Genomic DNA, 18,066 nt, shown 5'->3' with positions numbered 1-18,066 from the left:
CTTCATTCCAATTAGGGCAGAATATAAAAGTGCTTGTAACTTAAATTTAGCTACTGCTTGGAAAGACCAGACAAGAATACACAAGTCTGGTCTTGTCCAGTCATCTCACGCTCTTCCCAAGTATTCTTGTAATGTACTAATGAGCTCAGTGTTCAACCCTTGTAGATTTAGCTTTAAAGAAACCTATGTGGTTGAAATTATTCCGGAGCCTGCTCCCCCCTAAATACACTTCACAAGTACATTGCATTTTGTTTCAACATTATCTTCATTAGTGCTGCTTTTAATGAGTTATCTTGGTGTATACAACTATACAGAGCACTTGGACATATTACCAGAGTAGTGCCTCCGAACCAGAAGACAAGAAAATTGACAATATGTGTGGCATAGGATTGTAGCGCTGCCATGGTATAAATCACAGATGGCAACCACAACTGTCATCAGAGGTCGTGTGCATCGTGCAGTCATTTCGTGCCAAAGCAAAGTTAGCCAAAACACCACACCATTTAGAACAAAGGTTTATTAATTTCATAAAGATTCCAGGTGATCAAAGTATGACACTTTGGGCAACTAAATCTAATTACTCCTGTAACAGTAAGTAAGGACACCTACCCAACTGACTTGCTTGTGTGCCATCACACAGGCATATTTATATTACCCACATATGGCCCTGTTAGTAGTAACAGCATGCCCACAGCACAGCAAGTGCAGCAAAGCTGACACCATAGCTGACTCAGCAGGTACCAAAAGTGTGAACACCACATAGCAAGCATATGGCACACTGCCAGTCATAACACTGCGCTAAGCACATGTTTCCGACACGCCTCTAAAATGACGGCTGATGCCACATTGATGGCAGGTGCCAACAAAACCCCCAAGATCTAAAACCTAATTATCCCAAAGTGATATGAACAACTTCACTGAACACTGCTTTCAGCCAATGTAACAATTATGCAGAAACCATAGCTGCATAGTGTCATCTTTGATACATAAAAAAAAGGATAAATAGTGAACAGTTCATGTAAAATGGTCCTTGGCATTTATAAAAACGGTCACAGTATAAAACGTTGTGGTCCAGCTCCCACACGCGGCACATTGTCAATCACAACGAATGCCCCAGAATGGGAAACGTGCCTTTCCACAACCAAAAGAAAGGTGCTATGCCCAGTCACTCACATCTGCTTGGAATGTGAAGTGTCACCTGGCGATACCGTCTCGTCCTCACACCAAGTCACCCTCCATTCTGTGGCCCCAAAAAGAGCTCGGTCAATCTGCCACTCTGAGCTTTCAAGAGCTTTCCAGAGCAGCGGAAAGCACTTGTTCACCATGGCCCTCGAAGACCGGCACAACCTGTGGTCGTCACTGGAAAAGTCTTCTGCGGTGCTCTCCACCTCCGTGATGTCTGCTGCCCATGGATGGTCCGTGCTAACCCTCAGCTTCAGCAGAATAGACTCGAGCAGAAATGCATGAAACATGGCCTCCATCTGGTCTTTCACTGTGCTCTCATTGGAAAGCACTATGTTGATGTTGTAGTGCCGCGACGAGTCTCGTACGACTGCAAGCAGGTACGCAGGTGCTGCTTTCTGATCGCCGACAGCATCTTGAACTCTGCACTGAAGCTCTTTTGAAGTGGGTGCGATCGAGGACAAAGGCACACCAAGGTTGATGCTGACAAATGGTTTGCCGCACTGAATCCACACCGACTCGCGGGCATTAACCCAGCCAACAGGCGCAATGTCTCCAGCCATTTCCAAGAAACGCCTGACCACAACGGCATAACGAGATCGGTTGAAGGTCTCCATCACGACGCAGGACACAGCACGGTAGTTTGCATAGATGTGCAGGAGTGTGAAAGAAATAAATATGCTGTAGAGAAACCTAGAAGAAAGAGCGAAGCAAGAGAGGACACAAAAAATTAAAAGCAGGTTCCAGTACAGTTGCTTCAAGTGCATGGCTTCCAAACTGTGCATACAGTATGTACAACCGACTTCCACTGTTGTCACATTGGTTAATTTCAACTCCTTTTGATTCGTCTGTCTGCAAATGTGCCAAAAGGCATCACACATATTAAATGCTTCCTCTGAACTGTAATGTTGGCTAACTTGAACCAAGTTTTACCTGTCTTGCTATGGCCAAGTCAAATAGAAGGTAACTATACTCGCATATATATACACAAACAAACAAACAAAAGAAAAATACCAAACAATGCACATGTGATGCTAATGCAGCCTGTTTGTAACATGGCATTTAAATTGCGCACTCAGTTTTTATGGGTTCAAATTAGAAAACGAACATAAAAATGACATTAAGCTCCCAAACAAAGTATATAAATGTGCATCCATTTTAACAAGATGTACCATGCTTCCACTTCTGTCAACCAGACAAAATGAAACCAGTGGAATTTAACTTCACAGAATGAAAATTTAATGTTCATTGATGTTATTCTGAGGTAGCATGTTATATATGGACCACATGTCATCCACACAGTACATTACGTGTTTGATATTCCGAACATATTGAGCCACTGTGCACCAATCGTAATCATGGTTCCCCATAACGAGACTATATACTTCACTAGTTTATCCTGCGACGCACAAAATTCTCTAGAACCCCAAAAACATGAGAAGACTACGGCCACTAGTGCAACACATCAAACATGTTGTGAATGAGCTTTCAGAATCACACTGAAGGCAACGCATCATTGGTGCCATGCTGTGCAAGAACTCATTCTGTCACAATCTTGTGCTGACAATGGTGCTGGTGCCAGCTCTGATAGTGGGTGCTTGCGGTTTTGTATCCGATTGCAAGGTGCAATTTTCTGACATATTTTCATCCAAATGACAGGAGTGCATTGAAATTGGGTAAGCACACTAATAATTCAGAATGAAATACAATTTGCTGTTGAAGGTGCACTGAGGGCTGGCCTGAAAAATTTTTTTCCGGCAGAAGACAATGTTTGTTTACGCATTCACTGTCCCCTTGCATAGCGAAAATACACATCACTGGGGTAAGGCATATTTGTTTTGCTTAAGGTTATGCGGCGAGAGCCAATTGGAAGACTGCAATAACAAAAATGTTTGGCCCATTTAAATGTTTAGGCACTGGCATGGACCATCAGTCAGGATCAAATTAACCAAAAAAATCGAATGTGCTGCAGTTGAACTAGTGAAAGTCTACTGCATATCAAGCAGGGTACACAGAAGATTATCTGCATTGCGACTGCACTACAATGGATTAAAGGAACACTTAAAGAAAACACTAATCAGTTTAAGCTGATAAAATATTTGAAAATTATATCTGCAATAATTTCGCGGGAATGGGTCGATTACAGTCGACATCCATTAATTCGACCCTGACGGGACCGACGAAATCGATCTAATTATCCAGCAGGTCGAAATTAACAGGACAAAGTAAAAATGCCAAAACACACTGCCGATTCATTTGAAATTATGTGCTTGATTCTGACATGCTCCAGAATCAAATGTGTGCTAGCTTTCTATGTCCACAGTAGAAAACTAATGTAGAAACGACATTAATGCTATAAAAGTAGAAACTGAAGCAGTTCTTCAGCAAGGAAAATTGGTAAGGGTCTATACTAGCGGACTTTTCTTGGCTATGAAGCGGAGGCTACGAAACCGAAGCGCGCCTCTTTCACCGCTGCTGGAAGTAGTCCCACAATTTCTTTCATATGTGAACAAAAATAACAGTTCAACGAATATTTTTTTGTTTCTTTACAGCAGACAATTCGAAACAATATGCAACATTGACCAGTCAGCTACTGGTACTTTATTGTATATTTAGTTTGCCTTTACAGTTTTCACATACCCAAGATAATTGCACACTTTACACATTCCTCAAAAGCAATACGGCGCCCACGTCTTCTGGCGAGCATTCGTCACTTCCTGTCCCACCGTATTCTCTCCCGAGAGGCTGTTGACGAAGTTCAGCAACAACAGACTGTCAGAAGCATAGCAAACACGCGTTTGCCAGCATCTACATGGAAACTAAACAAACCCACCTGAAAAACACAACCATCAGCATGTACAAACAAGTGAGCAAGCTGACTGCTGCGCCACCTCTACTGACGCCAGCATCAGTTGCACGTCCAGATCGTCACCAATGCAGAGATCATACGCTTTCTTCAAGGCTTTGATGCAAGCTGTCGATGACAGCTGTTCAGGACATTGTACATATCGAATGTGTATGAACCGATTTATTAACACCAAGTTAGTTGTCTCTACCGTCACTAAATAGAGAAGTTGCGCAAGGTCAGAGAAACCGGTGCCAAGCTCGCACAGACTAAATTGCGTACGAATAGTCATGTGCAGGAGCTCTGCCCCTGTAGCTTTCGCTTCACAGCCAAGAAAAGTAGCCCGTGAGTATAATACGTGCTGCACAATAGTAGCTAGTTCCCTTAAGCCAGCATCGCAGCAATACATCTTTGTTATGTGGTAAAGCATACAAATGCCGCAATGGTGGTTTTCGTTTCGTATTCGATTTTACCACGCAGGCAATTATCAACCCAATTTTCTTGAAAAAAAAAGGGGGGGCGGTTGTGCATTGGGATCAGGCAAATACCAGATTCTGACATTGCGAGCCACAGTTATCACTTTAACATGTTCCTAGGGCAGGCCAAAAATAGACGTTTTCGATAGGAAATGACGCGTGTTCAGTGTATTCACTGTCCCATAAGCTCTGCCAAGACAGACGCTATTGGGGTCACCAGAGGGATCAAGCACGTGCACGCTGTTCGGTCAAAGTCAAGTTATCCAGCGAAGGCAAACTAAGATTGCAATAACAATATTTTGGGCCATAGATATGCACATTTGCCAACCAGGACTTTCGGTCAGGATTGAATTAATTGAAAAAGCTCTATTTGTTAATTTCGTGCTGATACCCAGTGTTGGTATGTCACGAAAGTCACGGATTTCGAAGATTTTTGTGTGTGCGTGTTTGGAATATTGCAAGACATTGCGCATCTAAAGCTTGCCAAGCTTGGCCCTCGTTAAGTTCAGTATTTGGCTTCTCGCAGGAGAGGAAGAATCGACAGTCCGTCTCTTAGCGTAGCATTCTTTTTTAATGATCTCCTTCGGAACGCTAGCCCGTGCCGGAGCGCCAGCCGCTCGAGCCTCGTGTAGACGCGAGCGTCTACGTCATCCCTCGTGCGACGCCGATGCTGCTGCCGCTACAGAGGGCTCCCCCCCTAGAGAGGAGGAAAGTTCGACGAACGATGGAAAGTCCACGTGACGCGGCGTGTCTTGGCGTTGGTCTTGGGTGTCACGTGCACTGGCGGCGGCGAAGGATGCAGCAGGGTCGCGTCGCATACTGGTGGAGCTGATGGCGTGGGTGCTTCTATGTAGGCGGGTTTGAGACGTTCCAGGGCAATTGTGTCTGATCGGCCGTTGACATTCACAACAAACGTCGTCGGACGACGCTCTAGAACACAATATGACCCGGAGTAGTGTGGTTGCAAAGGCTTCCGCACGGCACAGTTACGCACGAAAACGTGGGTAGCAGAGCTGAGTGCGGGAGAAACGTACGGGGACCTTGCTTCTTGTGAACGTGTAGGCACGGGGCGCATCTGGCTGAAGAAAGCTTGCAGTTCGGCAACGTAGTCGGCAGGTGATGGCATAGGCGTTTGGGGGGTGGCGACAAAGAAATCGCACGGAAGGCGTAGGTGGGTGCCGTAGACTAGCTGAGCACAGGAGCAACCTAGGTCACTCTTGAGTGTGGCTCTGATGCCAAGACAAGGGGCAAATGTAGGACCCACTTCTCCGGCGATTCATGTGCCATAAGGGAGGCCTTGAGATGCCGGTGAAAACGTTCAACTAGTCCATTGGACTGAGGGTGGTAAGCAGTTGTGCGAAAACGTGTCGTTCCGAGTAGTTTGAGCAGCTCGTTGAAAAGTGCTGAGTCAAACTGCCGACCGCGATCTGTGATTATTGTGGATGGGCAGCCGAACCTTGCGATCCACGTAGACATGAAAGCTGCTGCAACATTGGGCGCTGAGATGTCAGATATAGGTGTAGCTTCTGGCCACCGTGTATAACAGTCGATGCATGTCAGTATGTAGCAGTAGCCTTTCGAGGGTGGGAGAGGGCCGACGAGGTCCAGGTGTATGGTGTCAAAACGAGCATCCGGTGGACGAAAAGACTTGGCAGGCGGAATGGGGTGACACTGGATCTTCGAACGTTGACACGACAAACAGCAGCGAACCCAGTCGCGAACTTGCGCGTTTAGCCGAGGCCAAACGAAACGACTGGAAAGGAGCTTCTGTGTCGCGCGTATGCCAGGGTGCGACAGGTTGTGCACGGTTTCGAATAGACGTCTGCGAAGGGATGCCGGAATGTATGGTCTAGGTGTGTCGTTAGAAGTGTCGCAGACGACGGATGTACCATCTGGGGTCACAACGACGTCTTCCAATTTCAGGGACGTTGAAGAATTCTGGAGTGTACGAAGTTCAGTGTCGTCACGCTGTTGACTGGCGAGTAAGTCGGCCTCGATGATGAAAGGTTCCGATGTCAACGTGGAAACGACATTGACACGACTGAGGACGGCGGCTGGAACGGTGTCGGTGCCCTTGATGTGGCGGAACGTTGTTGTAAACTCGGAAATGTAGGAAAGGTGTCGAACCTCGCGGGGCGAGTAACAGGACGCCGAACGATTCATTGCGTGCACAAGGGGCTTGTGGTCCGTCAAGACAGTGAATGCACGGCCTTCGAGGAAATGGCGAAAATGCTTGATAGCCAGGTAAACAGCGAGTAATTCACGGCCGAACACGCTGTAGCGGGACTGCGCAGGCTTCAGTTTCTTGGAGAAAAAAGCGAGTGGATGCCACGCATTGTCGATGAATTGCTGCAGAACGGCACCAACGGCGTTGTTTGAAGCGTCGGTCATGATGGCAGTGGGTGCGTCTGGCTTTGGGTGTCTAAGCAGCGTGGCGTCGGCGAGGGCAGACTTGACTCTTGTGAAAGCGTCGGTGGCCTCTTCAGTCCACTGAAGCACTTGTTTGCGTTTGATTACCAGGAGGGCGTCTAGCGGAGCCATAAGTCGTGCGCACTCGGGAATGAATCGGCGGTAGAAATTGACGAAACCGAGAAATTGGCGAAGCTTGGTGAGTGTGGTCGGTCGGGGAAGGTTTTCGATGACGCGAATCTTGGAAGGCAGTGGTCGAATGCCGTTAGCGTCGACGATATGACCGAGGAACTCGAGTTCAGGTTGACCGAATTCACTCTTGGCGGCGTTGATGACAATTCCTTTACTGGCAAGGCGTGAAAACAACAACCGCAAGTGGTGAAGATGTTCTTCTGCCGAAGAGCTTGCGACGAGAAGGTCGTCAATGTATGCAAAAACGAAAGGCAAACCTCGGGTGACGGAATCGATGAAACGCTGAAAGGATTGGCCCGCGTTCCGTAAACCGAAAGGCATGCGGAGAAATTCGAAAAGGCCGAAGGGTGTGGTGATGGCGGTCTTGGGAATGTCTTCTTCAGCGACCGGTAGTTGATGGTAGGCGCGAACGAGATCGATCTTAGAAAAGATCGTCGCACCGTACAACGCTACCGTGAAGTCCTGAATGTTCGGTAGAGGGTAGCGATCAGGAACGGTGACGTTGTTTAGTGCCCGGTAATCACCGCATGGGCGCCAGTCTCCCGTCTTCTTAGGCACCATGTGAAGTGGTGATGCCCAGTTACTGGAGGAAGGGCGGATGATGCCAAGTTGCAGCATGTGTTCGAACTCCGCGCGAGCGATCTTGAGTTTCTCCGGGGACAAACGCCGGGGTCGGAAGTAGACCGGTGGGCCGGAGGTGATGATGTGATGGCACACGTCATGTTGTACCGGTTGCGTCCAGTCCGGCAGGCGCGTCAAAGTGGGAAAATCGCGTAGGAGCGCGGCGAAAGGTTCGTCCAACATGGCAGAAATAGGCGCTATGGGCGATGTGCCTGATGATGGGACGCCGGGAACGGATAGCTGGGTCACGGAGTCGATGAGACGGCGTCGTTGGATGTCCACAAGGAGTCCGTAGTTATGCAAGAAGTCTGCTCCAATGACTGCATGACGGACGTCTGCAACCAGGAAGATCCAGCGGAATGCTCGTCGAAGGCCAAGGTTTAGCATGACGGAGCGTGACGAGAAAACTGGAATCCTGGTGCCGTTGACGGCTTGTAAAAACGACACAGGAGTCGCTTTTCGGTCGGAGCGCTGGGCGGGGAGAATGCTGACGTCAGCACCTGTGTCGACTAAGAATCGTTGTCCCGTAACTCTGTCCGTCACATAGAAAAGGCGACTTGTGTGTTGGGCCGGACCACTCGTCGCCGTTAGAGGTCGGCCGGCCTGTTTCCCTGCCAAGCGCAGGGACGCCGACAGTGACGAGCGTCGTTTCCAAAACGGCGGTGGTAGTAGCAAACGCCAGGCGCTGTAGTTGAGGTTTCATTTTGAGTGCCCGTGCGTCTTGATCTGCTGGAACTACGGCTGCGTGGGCGATGAAGGGGGGGAGCCCTCTGTAGTGGCAGCAGCATCGGCGTCGCACGAGGGATGACGTAGACGCTCGCGTCGAGCCTCGTGTAGACGCGAGCGTCTACGTCATCCCTCGTGCGACGCCGATGCTGCTGCCGCTACAGGCTCTTTTTGGAATGCAGTGCAAGCTATCTTTACCAATAAGGGCCTGAGCAGGTGCTGTCAAAATTCATGATGTGAAAGCAAGCTGGTGCAGTAACCAAGAGGTGGCATTGCCACATATCTGTTTCACAGCGAAGCTGTTTATGGCTAGGCTTCCGTGCATTTTTATTCTGTGTCAACAAAAACTATCATCATCATCAGAAATGGCTCATACCCCCCCTAACCAAGCAAAAAATGCAATGCCAATACAATCGTCCATGCGAATGCTTATAAATAAATGTGTATGTAACATTCGTCACGATGACCACCGATCAAGACAATAAATGTATTTGTACCTTTGTTCAAAATTCTGTGTCACCTCTGTGCCGTGTGCTAAACAGTTTCACTTGTCTTCCACCTTCACAGAGTGGACTGGCTCACAATTTTTTTTTGCACCTTTCTGGTTTAGCAGAACTCTTCTCATGGCAATGACATTTTTTTTGCTAATGTAGAGAGGAAATTTACTTAACACAGCTCTAATTATCTCTCTCTAGTGTCCCTTTAAAACATATCAGGGCGCTGCTTGAATAACAGCTTAGCGAGTGGGCAAGGCTAGTTTTGAACTTTGGTTTGCGTTGACTTGCACAGCGTTCCCAAAGAATTCTACTCGCCAACACAGGGTTCCTGTCGGCTTTCAATGGATTCGCGTTTAGTGTTGTTCGATAGTGGACTAGCCCACAAAAACTACGTGGAGTGAAGAGGCAACTCAGCACTCATACGAACCATGGATTCCCAGCAACAATCCTAAGCAGGAGGAGGCTGAAGAGGAAAGCCGCAAGGTTGACCAGGGTCTCCTGGCTGCCATCCTTGGCACTCACGTCGGCCATGTTGTTGCTGCGAGCCTGGTGCTGAGTGAGTGCCGCTCGAGTTGCTCCTCCAGCTACACCCACAATTGACTGGACGCAGAGAACAGAACAAAACCATACAGAATGGTACCCTACAGTGCACTGTTCACAAATCCTCAGATGTGCACAAGATGCACGTCTTGCAAAGCGAACAGCTTCCGATCATAGCATCTCTGCAATCGTGGCTTGACCTATTTTGAAGATATTGTTATGGAAGGATGAAAGAAGAGAGAGGAAGAAGAAGAAGGTCGGAGACACTGGCTGCTGCGTGTTGTTGGTGGGCAGCCATCTTAACTATTCCGACTCATCCTGTAGTATATATATATATATTGTAAATATAGTTTTTTTTATACTTGCAACATGCCCGTAACAATATGTACCCCGTTCCCCGTTTTTCTTTCTTTAGGCCCCCCTAAAATCATGGCTTTAGCGCCTTTATGTTCAGCCATCTAACTTGCAGAACGTACGAGAGATGAAAGATGCGAGTGTCATGGAAAGCGAGAAGGCATCAACCTCCGATATGTGCATAGAAGTGGGAACAGGCTTACCTTGGTTTAATGCACAGATATATTAATTTGATACGAAATGTATCTCAATATGCCAGAGCTGACGTCAACATTATTGGAATGTCACGACACAAACCAAAATATGGCGACTTCGTATAGAAATGATGATAGGTATGACGTTTCTCATAATGAATAAGACATCTGTGCATATTTCCTCTGGCTGCATGTGCAGCAGTCATGGCGATTACAGGAACGCAGCGAGACAGGGTACCACGACATCCCGACGCATTCACTACCCGAGTACCAAAACTGGTTCGTAGAAACAACTGCATCATGGTAAATTATTGCCAGTACATATATTACAAGGTTTAGTTAATGAGGAGGCTCATTAACAACAAAAAGGCCAAGATTTCAAGTGAGTATCATTTAAATTCAAATTTCTCTAATGCAACAATTCTACCACGCTTGGCCCAACATTAGTACAACTCAAGCCTCTTTTTAACAGCCATGATGCATGACAAGCAGCTGTGCTGGCAATATGATACACCAAAGTTTTTCAAAGGGAGTGTACCAAGATTTTTCGTGGCTATGCACTACGGGACATACCTTTGCAATGCTGGATACACAAAGCACTACAGTCACGTATCCCTTGAAATACTGGCACATGAGCTCCAGGAATATGGCGACGTCGTTCAGTATGTCAGCAAACAGCCTACAAACAAGACAATCGCAAACAATGCATTATCAGTTCCTAGGCAATCCACAGGAGCCAAATAAAAATGGCAGCAATGGTAACAACATTTCTTATGGTACAAGACAACGAAAATTCTCTTACCACATTCGCCATTCTCTAATGACAAGGTTCAATACTGCTCATCTTACAAAGGGTGTCAAGATAAAGACACCAAATGCAAATAACATAATTACAACAGGAGAGGATTGCTATAAAGCACTCACCTCCACTTCTTGGAGTCATAGTCAAGGTTTGAGCTATGAAGAAAATGGATAGAATAATGTAAATGAACCGACAAAAGAAACACTTGCTAAGGAATCAATGTAGAGACGGCCACAAAAACTTGCGGGACACAGGATCTGTGAAAAAGCCGAATTCCCACTAATCCTGGTGCATAGGCTCGAATGTGATGCTTCAATCTGTAGCAGTCCTTACGACTGAGCCAGTGATCTATAAAATTAGAAGCACCATGCTTTTTAACATAGGAGAAATTCATGTTTGTTGAGTGACCCGTGTCCCGTACATTTTGTGGTCAACAGTATGCGACAACATACCCTTGAAACCAGGCAAAAAGGATCCGCCCCGTCATGCCTGTGCCATCTAAAAGATGAGCAAGAGATTAGCGCAGCCATATATTTCTCCAAGCCACCAAAACAGCAGCTAGAAAAACTATATTGGGCCAGTAAAATTGACACGCATCAAGAATACTTTAACATAAACTAAATAAAATTAAAACAACATTGTTCCCAGCACAACAGCAGCAGGGTGCAAACTGAAACCCATCAACTCGAAGCACTATGAAACATCTCAGAAGTACACAAGACTCATTAACGAATTAAAAAATGTATATATCTTGTAGTTGTGCCATATCTTTTAAATGATAAAAGAGTAGCAGTGCTGCAGAATTCAAACAGCAATATTTTTTGACCTAGTTGTTTTTTTTTATCTCCAAATGTAGGTTGTTAAAGGGTGCAGGCAGAGTGGCGATCCCCTAAAAGTGAGTTAAGCACACTGCAGGTTTTGTTTTTGACTCACCGACCGAATTTAACATCTAAATACACATCGGGGCTACGAGAGACCACAGTGGAGGGCTACAAATTAATTCTGACCACCCGAGGGTTACGTGCAACCATACAAGGGTGGCGAGCAGACCCCCTCCCCCCTCCTCCATATTTACTGCTGTGCCCTCCTTCCCCCAATCGCCACCATCCTAGCCCCATTGAGTGGCAAGGGATGGTTGTCCTGCACCTTCAACGAAAACCGTGCTCTTCCCCTCACAACAGAAGAAAACATGGCACCACTGCAAATCCCGAGCATGATGCATACTTTTGCTTTCTGCCCAAATCAGAATGCAACTAAGGTGGGCAAGAGTGAACATACAACCTCATACTTGGAAGCAGAACATCACAGCTACTGAAACACTGTGAGTGTACTGGTGTTTCTGATCCGTTTGTGGCGAAGATACAACATATCATTAGATGTTTATTCCTCGCTGTCATATCAAGCAAACATGCAAACTTGACAAAAAAACGGCACAAACAAAAACAAGGACAGAGAAAGGTGGGTTCACACATGGGCGCCAACTCTTAAGAAGAAGATTAAAAGCCATGCATGCACGACAAAGCCAGCCGGGTAAAACCTCTTTGCCAAGTAGTCCAGTGTTTGTATACAATTTGTGTGCTTACTAATAACCTCCTAGTGAGTGTCAGTGCTCGTGTGTAAATGTACCTCTCGGCATCCTCATCTTTTTTTAAAGCACTCCTTTTGTTTTGTGAAGTATGAACATCCACCTACTTGGCAAGGTTTCTTGAAACCCACAAGAGGCAAGCCAGAACTCTATCCTGTGGCCAGGGTGTTTTGTAAAAATAACTGCCACTTATTACCCAAAAGGAACCGCAGCAACTGACAGGCTCTGCCACAGTGATGACAATATGGAATTAGTTGTAAAATGGATCTTGCAACCAGAGCCGTTCCTGCAGCTCACAGCAACTAAAGTCGTATCAGTCTTTGCACCATGACAATATCTCACTATGAAACAGCTTGCATTGTACAAATAGTCATTGTACTGTCTCATCATGGCATGCTACATACTAAATGAACCTCTTTTCAATAGGCCACTTCCAGTCAGTTCCGTAAGTGTAACGCTCAGACCACTGCAGTGGTTGCAATGGTTACAACTGCTGCGCGATCCCATCCTTGTACGTGTCGCCACATTGTCCGCATGAGAAGCCAGATTAAAGAGCTCTGTTTTGAATTCAACCATCTAACGTAAACCTTTCTAAAGAATCATCTTTGCATATCAGCAGTATAAAATTAAGTCACATTAACAACACACCCCAATTTTTGAACTTCGTACACAGTAGCCAAATGCAACGGCAGATAATGAACTGGTGAATTTTGTACTGATTGACAGCGCTGCCAAAGTAATTATTTTTTCGTGTATCCAACGGCCGCAGTGTACAATTAAGCCTACGTTCTTTTCACTTTGGCCAGCGGTAGGACAAAACTGACGCTGTGCTTTTCACTATATCAGTGCGCGCTCACCTTTGAGTATCCAAGTGGTTGTTGCAGCTAACAAAGATGCACCTTGGTCCCCAACTCCAACGCCCGCGAGCACGGACTGGGTAGCGAGCGTTCCCGTAATACTGCTGGCGAACGCCTACACAAATAAGCCAATGCCAATTGAAAAAGGGTGTGAAGTTCTGCAAGCTGGGAATGAACGTGCGAAATTAAACGGTCAGCACGCGGAAGAGGCGGAGTCTCAAAATTCGCATGACAAAACTTACTTGGATGCTGTCCCATATCTGGTACTGTGCGTAATCACGGCTCACGCTGTCCGGATATCCAACAGGGAGAAATACTTCCTGCAACGTGATAAAAATGGTTACAACTGGTTACTCACGCTACACTGACGCACTCATTTTCAGCACTACACTGCGCGCATACCGGCAAAGCTTTCACTCTCACCGAAAGGCAAATTCAGTTGGCGCGTCATGCATGTGCGCGGTGACCAACGTGAGAGATAAACATAACCACGATCGGCCGTGAAAATCTAGCGGCGATACGTCTGGAACGATAACGATGGGCGCACGCGCAGAAAAGGGTGATCACTCACGCTGAAAAACGCTCTCAGCGATGACCACTTGCGAGTCCACCGCTTCACGACGTACAACTTATCGCTGCTCTCGAACTTGACGTAAGATTGCTGAATCTCGGACCCGCAGGTTTCCCGTGCTAGCAGTTTCCCAGTCATGGTAGTGCGAGAACAACCAGTGTCGACGCAGTTTTTAACTGGAGGGAAATCAACCGGCGTGCCACGTTACGGTTTCAGCAGTTTCAGCGGCTGTCGCACAGTGCAAACAAACCAAAGCCACCAAAGCGAGCGAGTCAGAGCGACGGCTGCTAGTGGCCACTCGAATTATTGACAGCTGCGATCAAAGCCTTCGCCATTTTGCACATTATGCCGACAGCATGAATGTAGTCGAAATCCGTTAACAGAGAGGGTAAGCGAAACAGAACGCGTCAGCGCTAGGAACACAGCTGCTGCATGGTTCCGTTAGTTCCAAACAAGCAAGAGCCACAGCAAAACATAAGAACAGCACATGGCTTCCGAAACCTGTGCGGTAAAGTTGCGGCGAGAAGCTTGGAGGCCACAAGTACATTAATGAGTACATTTCTGACATGTCTCATAAATTTCACCCTTTGTCTTAACTACTATTGAAAAATTACCCGACATATAATTCCTTATTTTTCGTTTGCTTGAACCTAATATACTCGGCCAGCATTAATCAACGCAGCATAGTGCCCTGTGGCACATTCGACGTGGCATTTTTGAGGTATGCTGGCTCCTGCGAAGCTTCAAAGGTCGTTTAACAATGTAACCATAGGGTTAGTTTTGGTTATATTAACTCTGTGACTGTAACTAAGCTTTGTCATGACAATAAGCACTCTCATATGTTAATGAATCCGGAATAATGCTGCTAAAGTGGTTCGTCGTTCGGCTGCATTTGTCCAGAGCGCGCTCTCAAAAGATAAAGGTGCACGAGGGCGCCAATCGCGGCCGAGAATTTCGATCCGGATCGGTCTCGATCACAATCGCAAATGAACGTGTGACATAGCGCCCCGTAGCTCGCAGGACCTTTCATTAAAGTTATTCCATCCATTCATCCACAGCTGTTACACTTACTCAAGTGGAAAACGAGCCTGGCGAACTCTTGTGCGGGCTGAAAATGGGGAACACACAAAATTTCACCGACGATTACGACAGCAGCTCTATACGTGCTTTCATTTCGCGACATAGCTGGCGCGGCTGCCTTGCTAATCGGGAGATCGCGAGGTAGCGCGTGGACGCGATCCACAGCAGCCGCCACAGACAGATCTCCACTCATGCAGTGCTTTGTTTCCGCACTCAAATTTACACCCTTTGGGTCGTATCTTGCCACACAATAACCGTCATCTGTCTTGTCCGCATTTCCCTTCTTTAGCGCTGCGAGTCCGGTACATTTAAGTCGCGAACGGCATGCGCGTTATCAGCATGACAGAGCATTCTCAACAGGAAAGTAGCGAGCGCACCGTTTTCAAGGAAACGCAAGGCGGACGACGATTATCGTTGTGTGGCAAATACACACCTCAAAGGGTGTACATTACACACGACGCTCGCTACTCTGGCGCCATCTCGTAGCCATCGTCTCCGCACACGCCTTATTGCGTGGCTCGACATGGCTCTACACTTTTCTCACGCTTTCCACCTCATTGTTCCGCTGCACCCTCCTCCTCGCTATCGCCGTCTTTCATCTCCCGCTAAGCTCCGCGTTCGCTTTCATCCTTCGGGGTACAACGCCGACGCTCGCCGCAGAGACAAGTGCCCAAGAGCCGAAAAACGCTGATCTTCTGAAATACCAAATATTGCAGGAATTAGTGTAATCGAAGCTTTCACATAGTCTCCCCTCTGCCTCCGAAGGTCAATGGAGTCATCGCTTGCACCAGGCCAATAGACTTACCGTTCACTGTTTCGCTGCCAACCACTCTTTATGCAGCTCCTTTCCGGCTGGCCGACGCCAAGACTCGCGGCCTGCCCACACCCGAGGAAGGGGCTCCGGTGGCTAGTCTTCCTCGACCTCAGCAAGGTCATTTAATGTTTTCTCTCTCCCTTGCCACTAACACAGTCTTCTCTACACTCCAACCACCACCAACCAAACCTGCCACAGGCTTCCCAAGTAAGTTCTGCTTTAAAACTAACCTTCCCGGTAACCATGCTGAACCTCCAACTACACTATCAGAACCTAGACTCAAAGAAAAAATAAACATTTTAGAAAACACGCTGCGTGGTTGAATTGGCACAGTAAATTGTCTTATCGGCATGCATGTGCACGATTTTTCACTGCACTACCTCGCAAAAATAGGCACACATTAAAACAGTATTCCGTATTCAATTTGATTTGCTCCTAGCACTTTTAAGGAGGGATGAGGGTCTTGAAAACTTTTTTTTTATTTCTTAACATATCTTTCTGAAAATTGGCATGCAGATATATCTTTGAATGCTGATCCCAAATATATATTCATATTTTATATATCTCATCTAGAAATGAAGATATTGCAAAATAATTTATCCCACATAGGTCTTTTCTTACGGGCCATTATGATAATTTCTTAATTAAAAAAACTAGTTTTAAAGAATAGCTGTCATTTTCAAGGGCCCACTGCACATCCTAAAGCTAAAGAAATTTTTAAAAAGTCGTCATATAGGTCATGAATGAATAACAAAGTAGGAAGAAAAAAACAATGTGGGAGTAATTAGCTTACATCTGACTTAATTGCTAGTCTATTGGGTTTAATGAAAAATGGAAAGCTTTAGGATGTAGCTGAGGTCTTACTGAAAAAAATGATACCTAATTCAATAAAATCAGTTGATGCAAACATTATGAAAAGTTCTGTAAGGCAAAGGCATTTGATCGAAAAAGCAAAGCTGAGAAAATTGCATTCAAAGTTTTGCTGACTCTACCACTTTTGTTTACCTATCACATGGAAAAATTTAATGCTTTAGCATGCAGCCCAGTCATTACTGAACACAATAACACCAAACTCACAGAAATCTGTTCATGTAAAGATTGTGAAAACTTCTGTATTGCATTGGCACTTGACAAAAAAAAAGCTCAGAAAGTCACTTGCTATTTTCTTTGAATCTGCCACACATTCACAAAAGTCCTGGGCAGTAGTGCTGGGTTCTGTCAGGCATGTGCTTCTTGGCCATCCTCTTCTTCATCTTTTCAGCATTGGTGTGACTTTTATCAGACCTGCAGAGCCTCTGTTTATCTTTTTCAAGGCTCCTACGAATGAGGTAGCTCCCAGGACTGTAACCAAGCTGTGCTGCAACAGCTCTGCTGGTTCTCTCACTGCTCTCTCTCACTGCACTTTGCGAGTTGGAGAGTGGCCATCCCACATTTGCTGCAGCTTGAGGACGCAAACAGCTTCTTTAGCACACAGAGATGAATGATGATGTACTCTGTGCCGCGATCGTCATCTTCACTTCCTGTGCCGACGTTCATTAGCTCGAATTTGCGGAAAGTCGCGGAATTCTTTGCCAATGAAGTTTTAATGTTGTCTGCGTATTTTTTCGCGCCCCGCGCACTTCGCCTCCGTGAAAAACACCATGTCGAAGCGTTGAGCACGCGAGCTCGGTTCAGCCGCGTCCGTCGGCACCGAAGCGGCGTGCGGAAACGCCGAAGTCGACGTTAGGCTTCGGTCAGCCAGCTCGGCCGCTTCCGACGACACGGAATCCGCAGCGACTTGCAGCGTCTCAAAAGTTGGTATTTTCGACGGGCTTAGTCCAGGCGCATCCACCGGCACTGCAGAGACTTGCGGTAACACCGAAGTTGACACCGATCGGCACTGTCCAGCCGCGTCCACCGGCGAAGCTAGCGTCGATGGGGTTTGTTCAGCCGCGTCCTCCGGCGAAGCTGTTGTTGGCGAGCTCAGTCCGACCGCATCCACCAAGGGCACAGCAGCTTGCGGCATCACCGAAGCTGTAGTTGTCGACGATGTAGCGCTCATCTTATTGCATGCGCGTGTCTTTTTGCTGACTGCTTTTCGCGTGCTTGCTTTCAAGCGCGCGTCTCGCGCCATCGTGACACGCGGAACAAAGACACCAGGCACGCAAAAGCAAGAAATTTGTGGTTAAAAGAAGCGACTCAATAGCCAAAATATCTACAAGAACGATAAAGAGAAAGGCAGAACGAAAAATACTAGGAAAGAAAGAGGAGCGCGAAAAATGACGTGCGTGCAGGCGAGAGCAGACGACGCGAAGGAGTCGAACAACGCGGCCCGCAGCAGG

General features: G+C 46.8%; 1 protein-coding gene across 3 annotated transcripts; it reads right to left on the bottom strand.

Annotated features, from left to right (window-relative positions):
- Positions 1-499: 499 nt before the first annotated feature.
- LOC142576100 (RUS family member 1) lies at positions 500-14,337 on the bottom strand. Of its 3 annotated transcripts, XM_075686044.1 has the most exons (8): positions 13,852-14,337; positions 13,523-13,600; positions 13,281-13,395; positions 11,291-11,336; positions 10,961-10,993; positions 10,610-10,715; positions 9,376-9,548; positions 500-1,875 (listed from the first exon to the last, which is right to left on the bottom strand). In XM_075686044.1, exons 1-8 carry the CDS (start codon positions 13,987-13,989, stop codon positions 1,170-1,172), a joined length of 1,395 nt encoding a protein of 464 aa, XP_075542159.1. In that variant the 5' UTR covers positions 13,990-14,337; the 3' UTR covers positions 500-1,169. The 3 variants fall into 3 exon arrangements, with proteins under 3 accessions (XP_075542159.1, XP_075542160.1, XP_075542161.1); XM_075686045.1 differs by lacking the exon at positions 11,291-11,336 and having other exon boundaries at positions 13,852-13,989; XM_075686046.1 differs by lacking the exons at positions 11,291-11,336; positions 13,852-14,337 and adding an exon at positions 13,704-13,820.
- Positions 14,338-18,066: the final 3,729 nt, after the last annotated feature.

The sequence above is a fragment of the Dermacentor variabilis genome, chromosome 3 (genome assembly GCF_050947875.1).
Source record: "Dermacentor variabilis isolate Ectoservices chromosome 3, ASM5094787v1, whole genome shotgun sequence".
Classification (NCBI taxonomy): Eukaryota; Metazoa; Arthropoda; class Arachnida; order Ixodida; family Ixodidae; genus Dermacentor; species Dermacentor variabilis.
This window is presented reverse-complemented; position numbering and strand designations above follow the sequence as displayed.

Coding starts and splice junctions, on each gene's coding strand:
- LOC142576100 (XM_075686044.1), bottom strand. CDS start 13,989: ATGACTGGGAAACTGCTAGCACGGGAAACCTGCGGGTCCGAGATTCAG. Junction 13,396..13,522: donor AGATATGGGACAGCATCCAA/GTAAGTTTTGTC, acceptor TTATTTGTGTAG/GCGTTCGCCAGCAGTATTAC. Junction 11,337..13,280: donor AACCACTTGGATACTCAAAG/GTGAGCGCGCAC, acceptor CTCATCTTTTAG/ATGGCACAGGCATGACGGGG.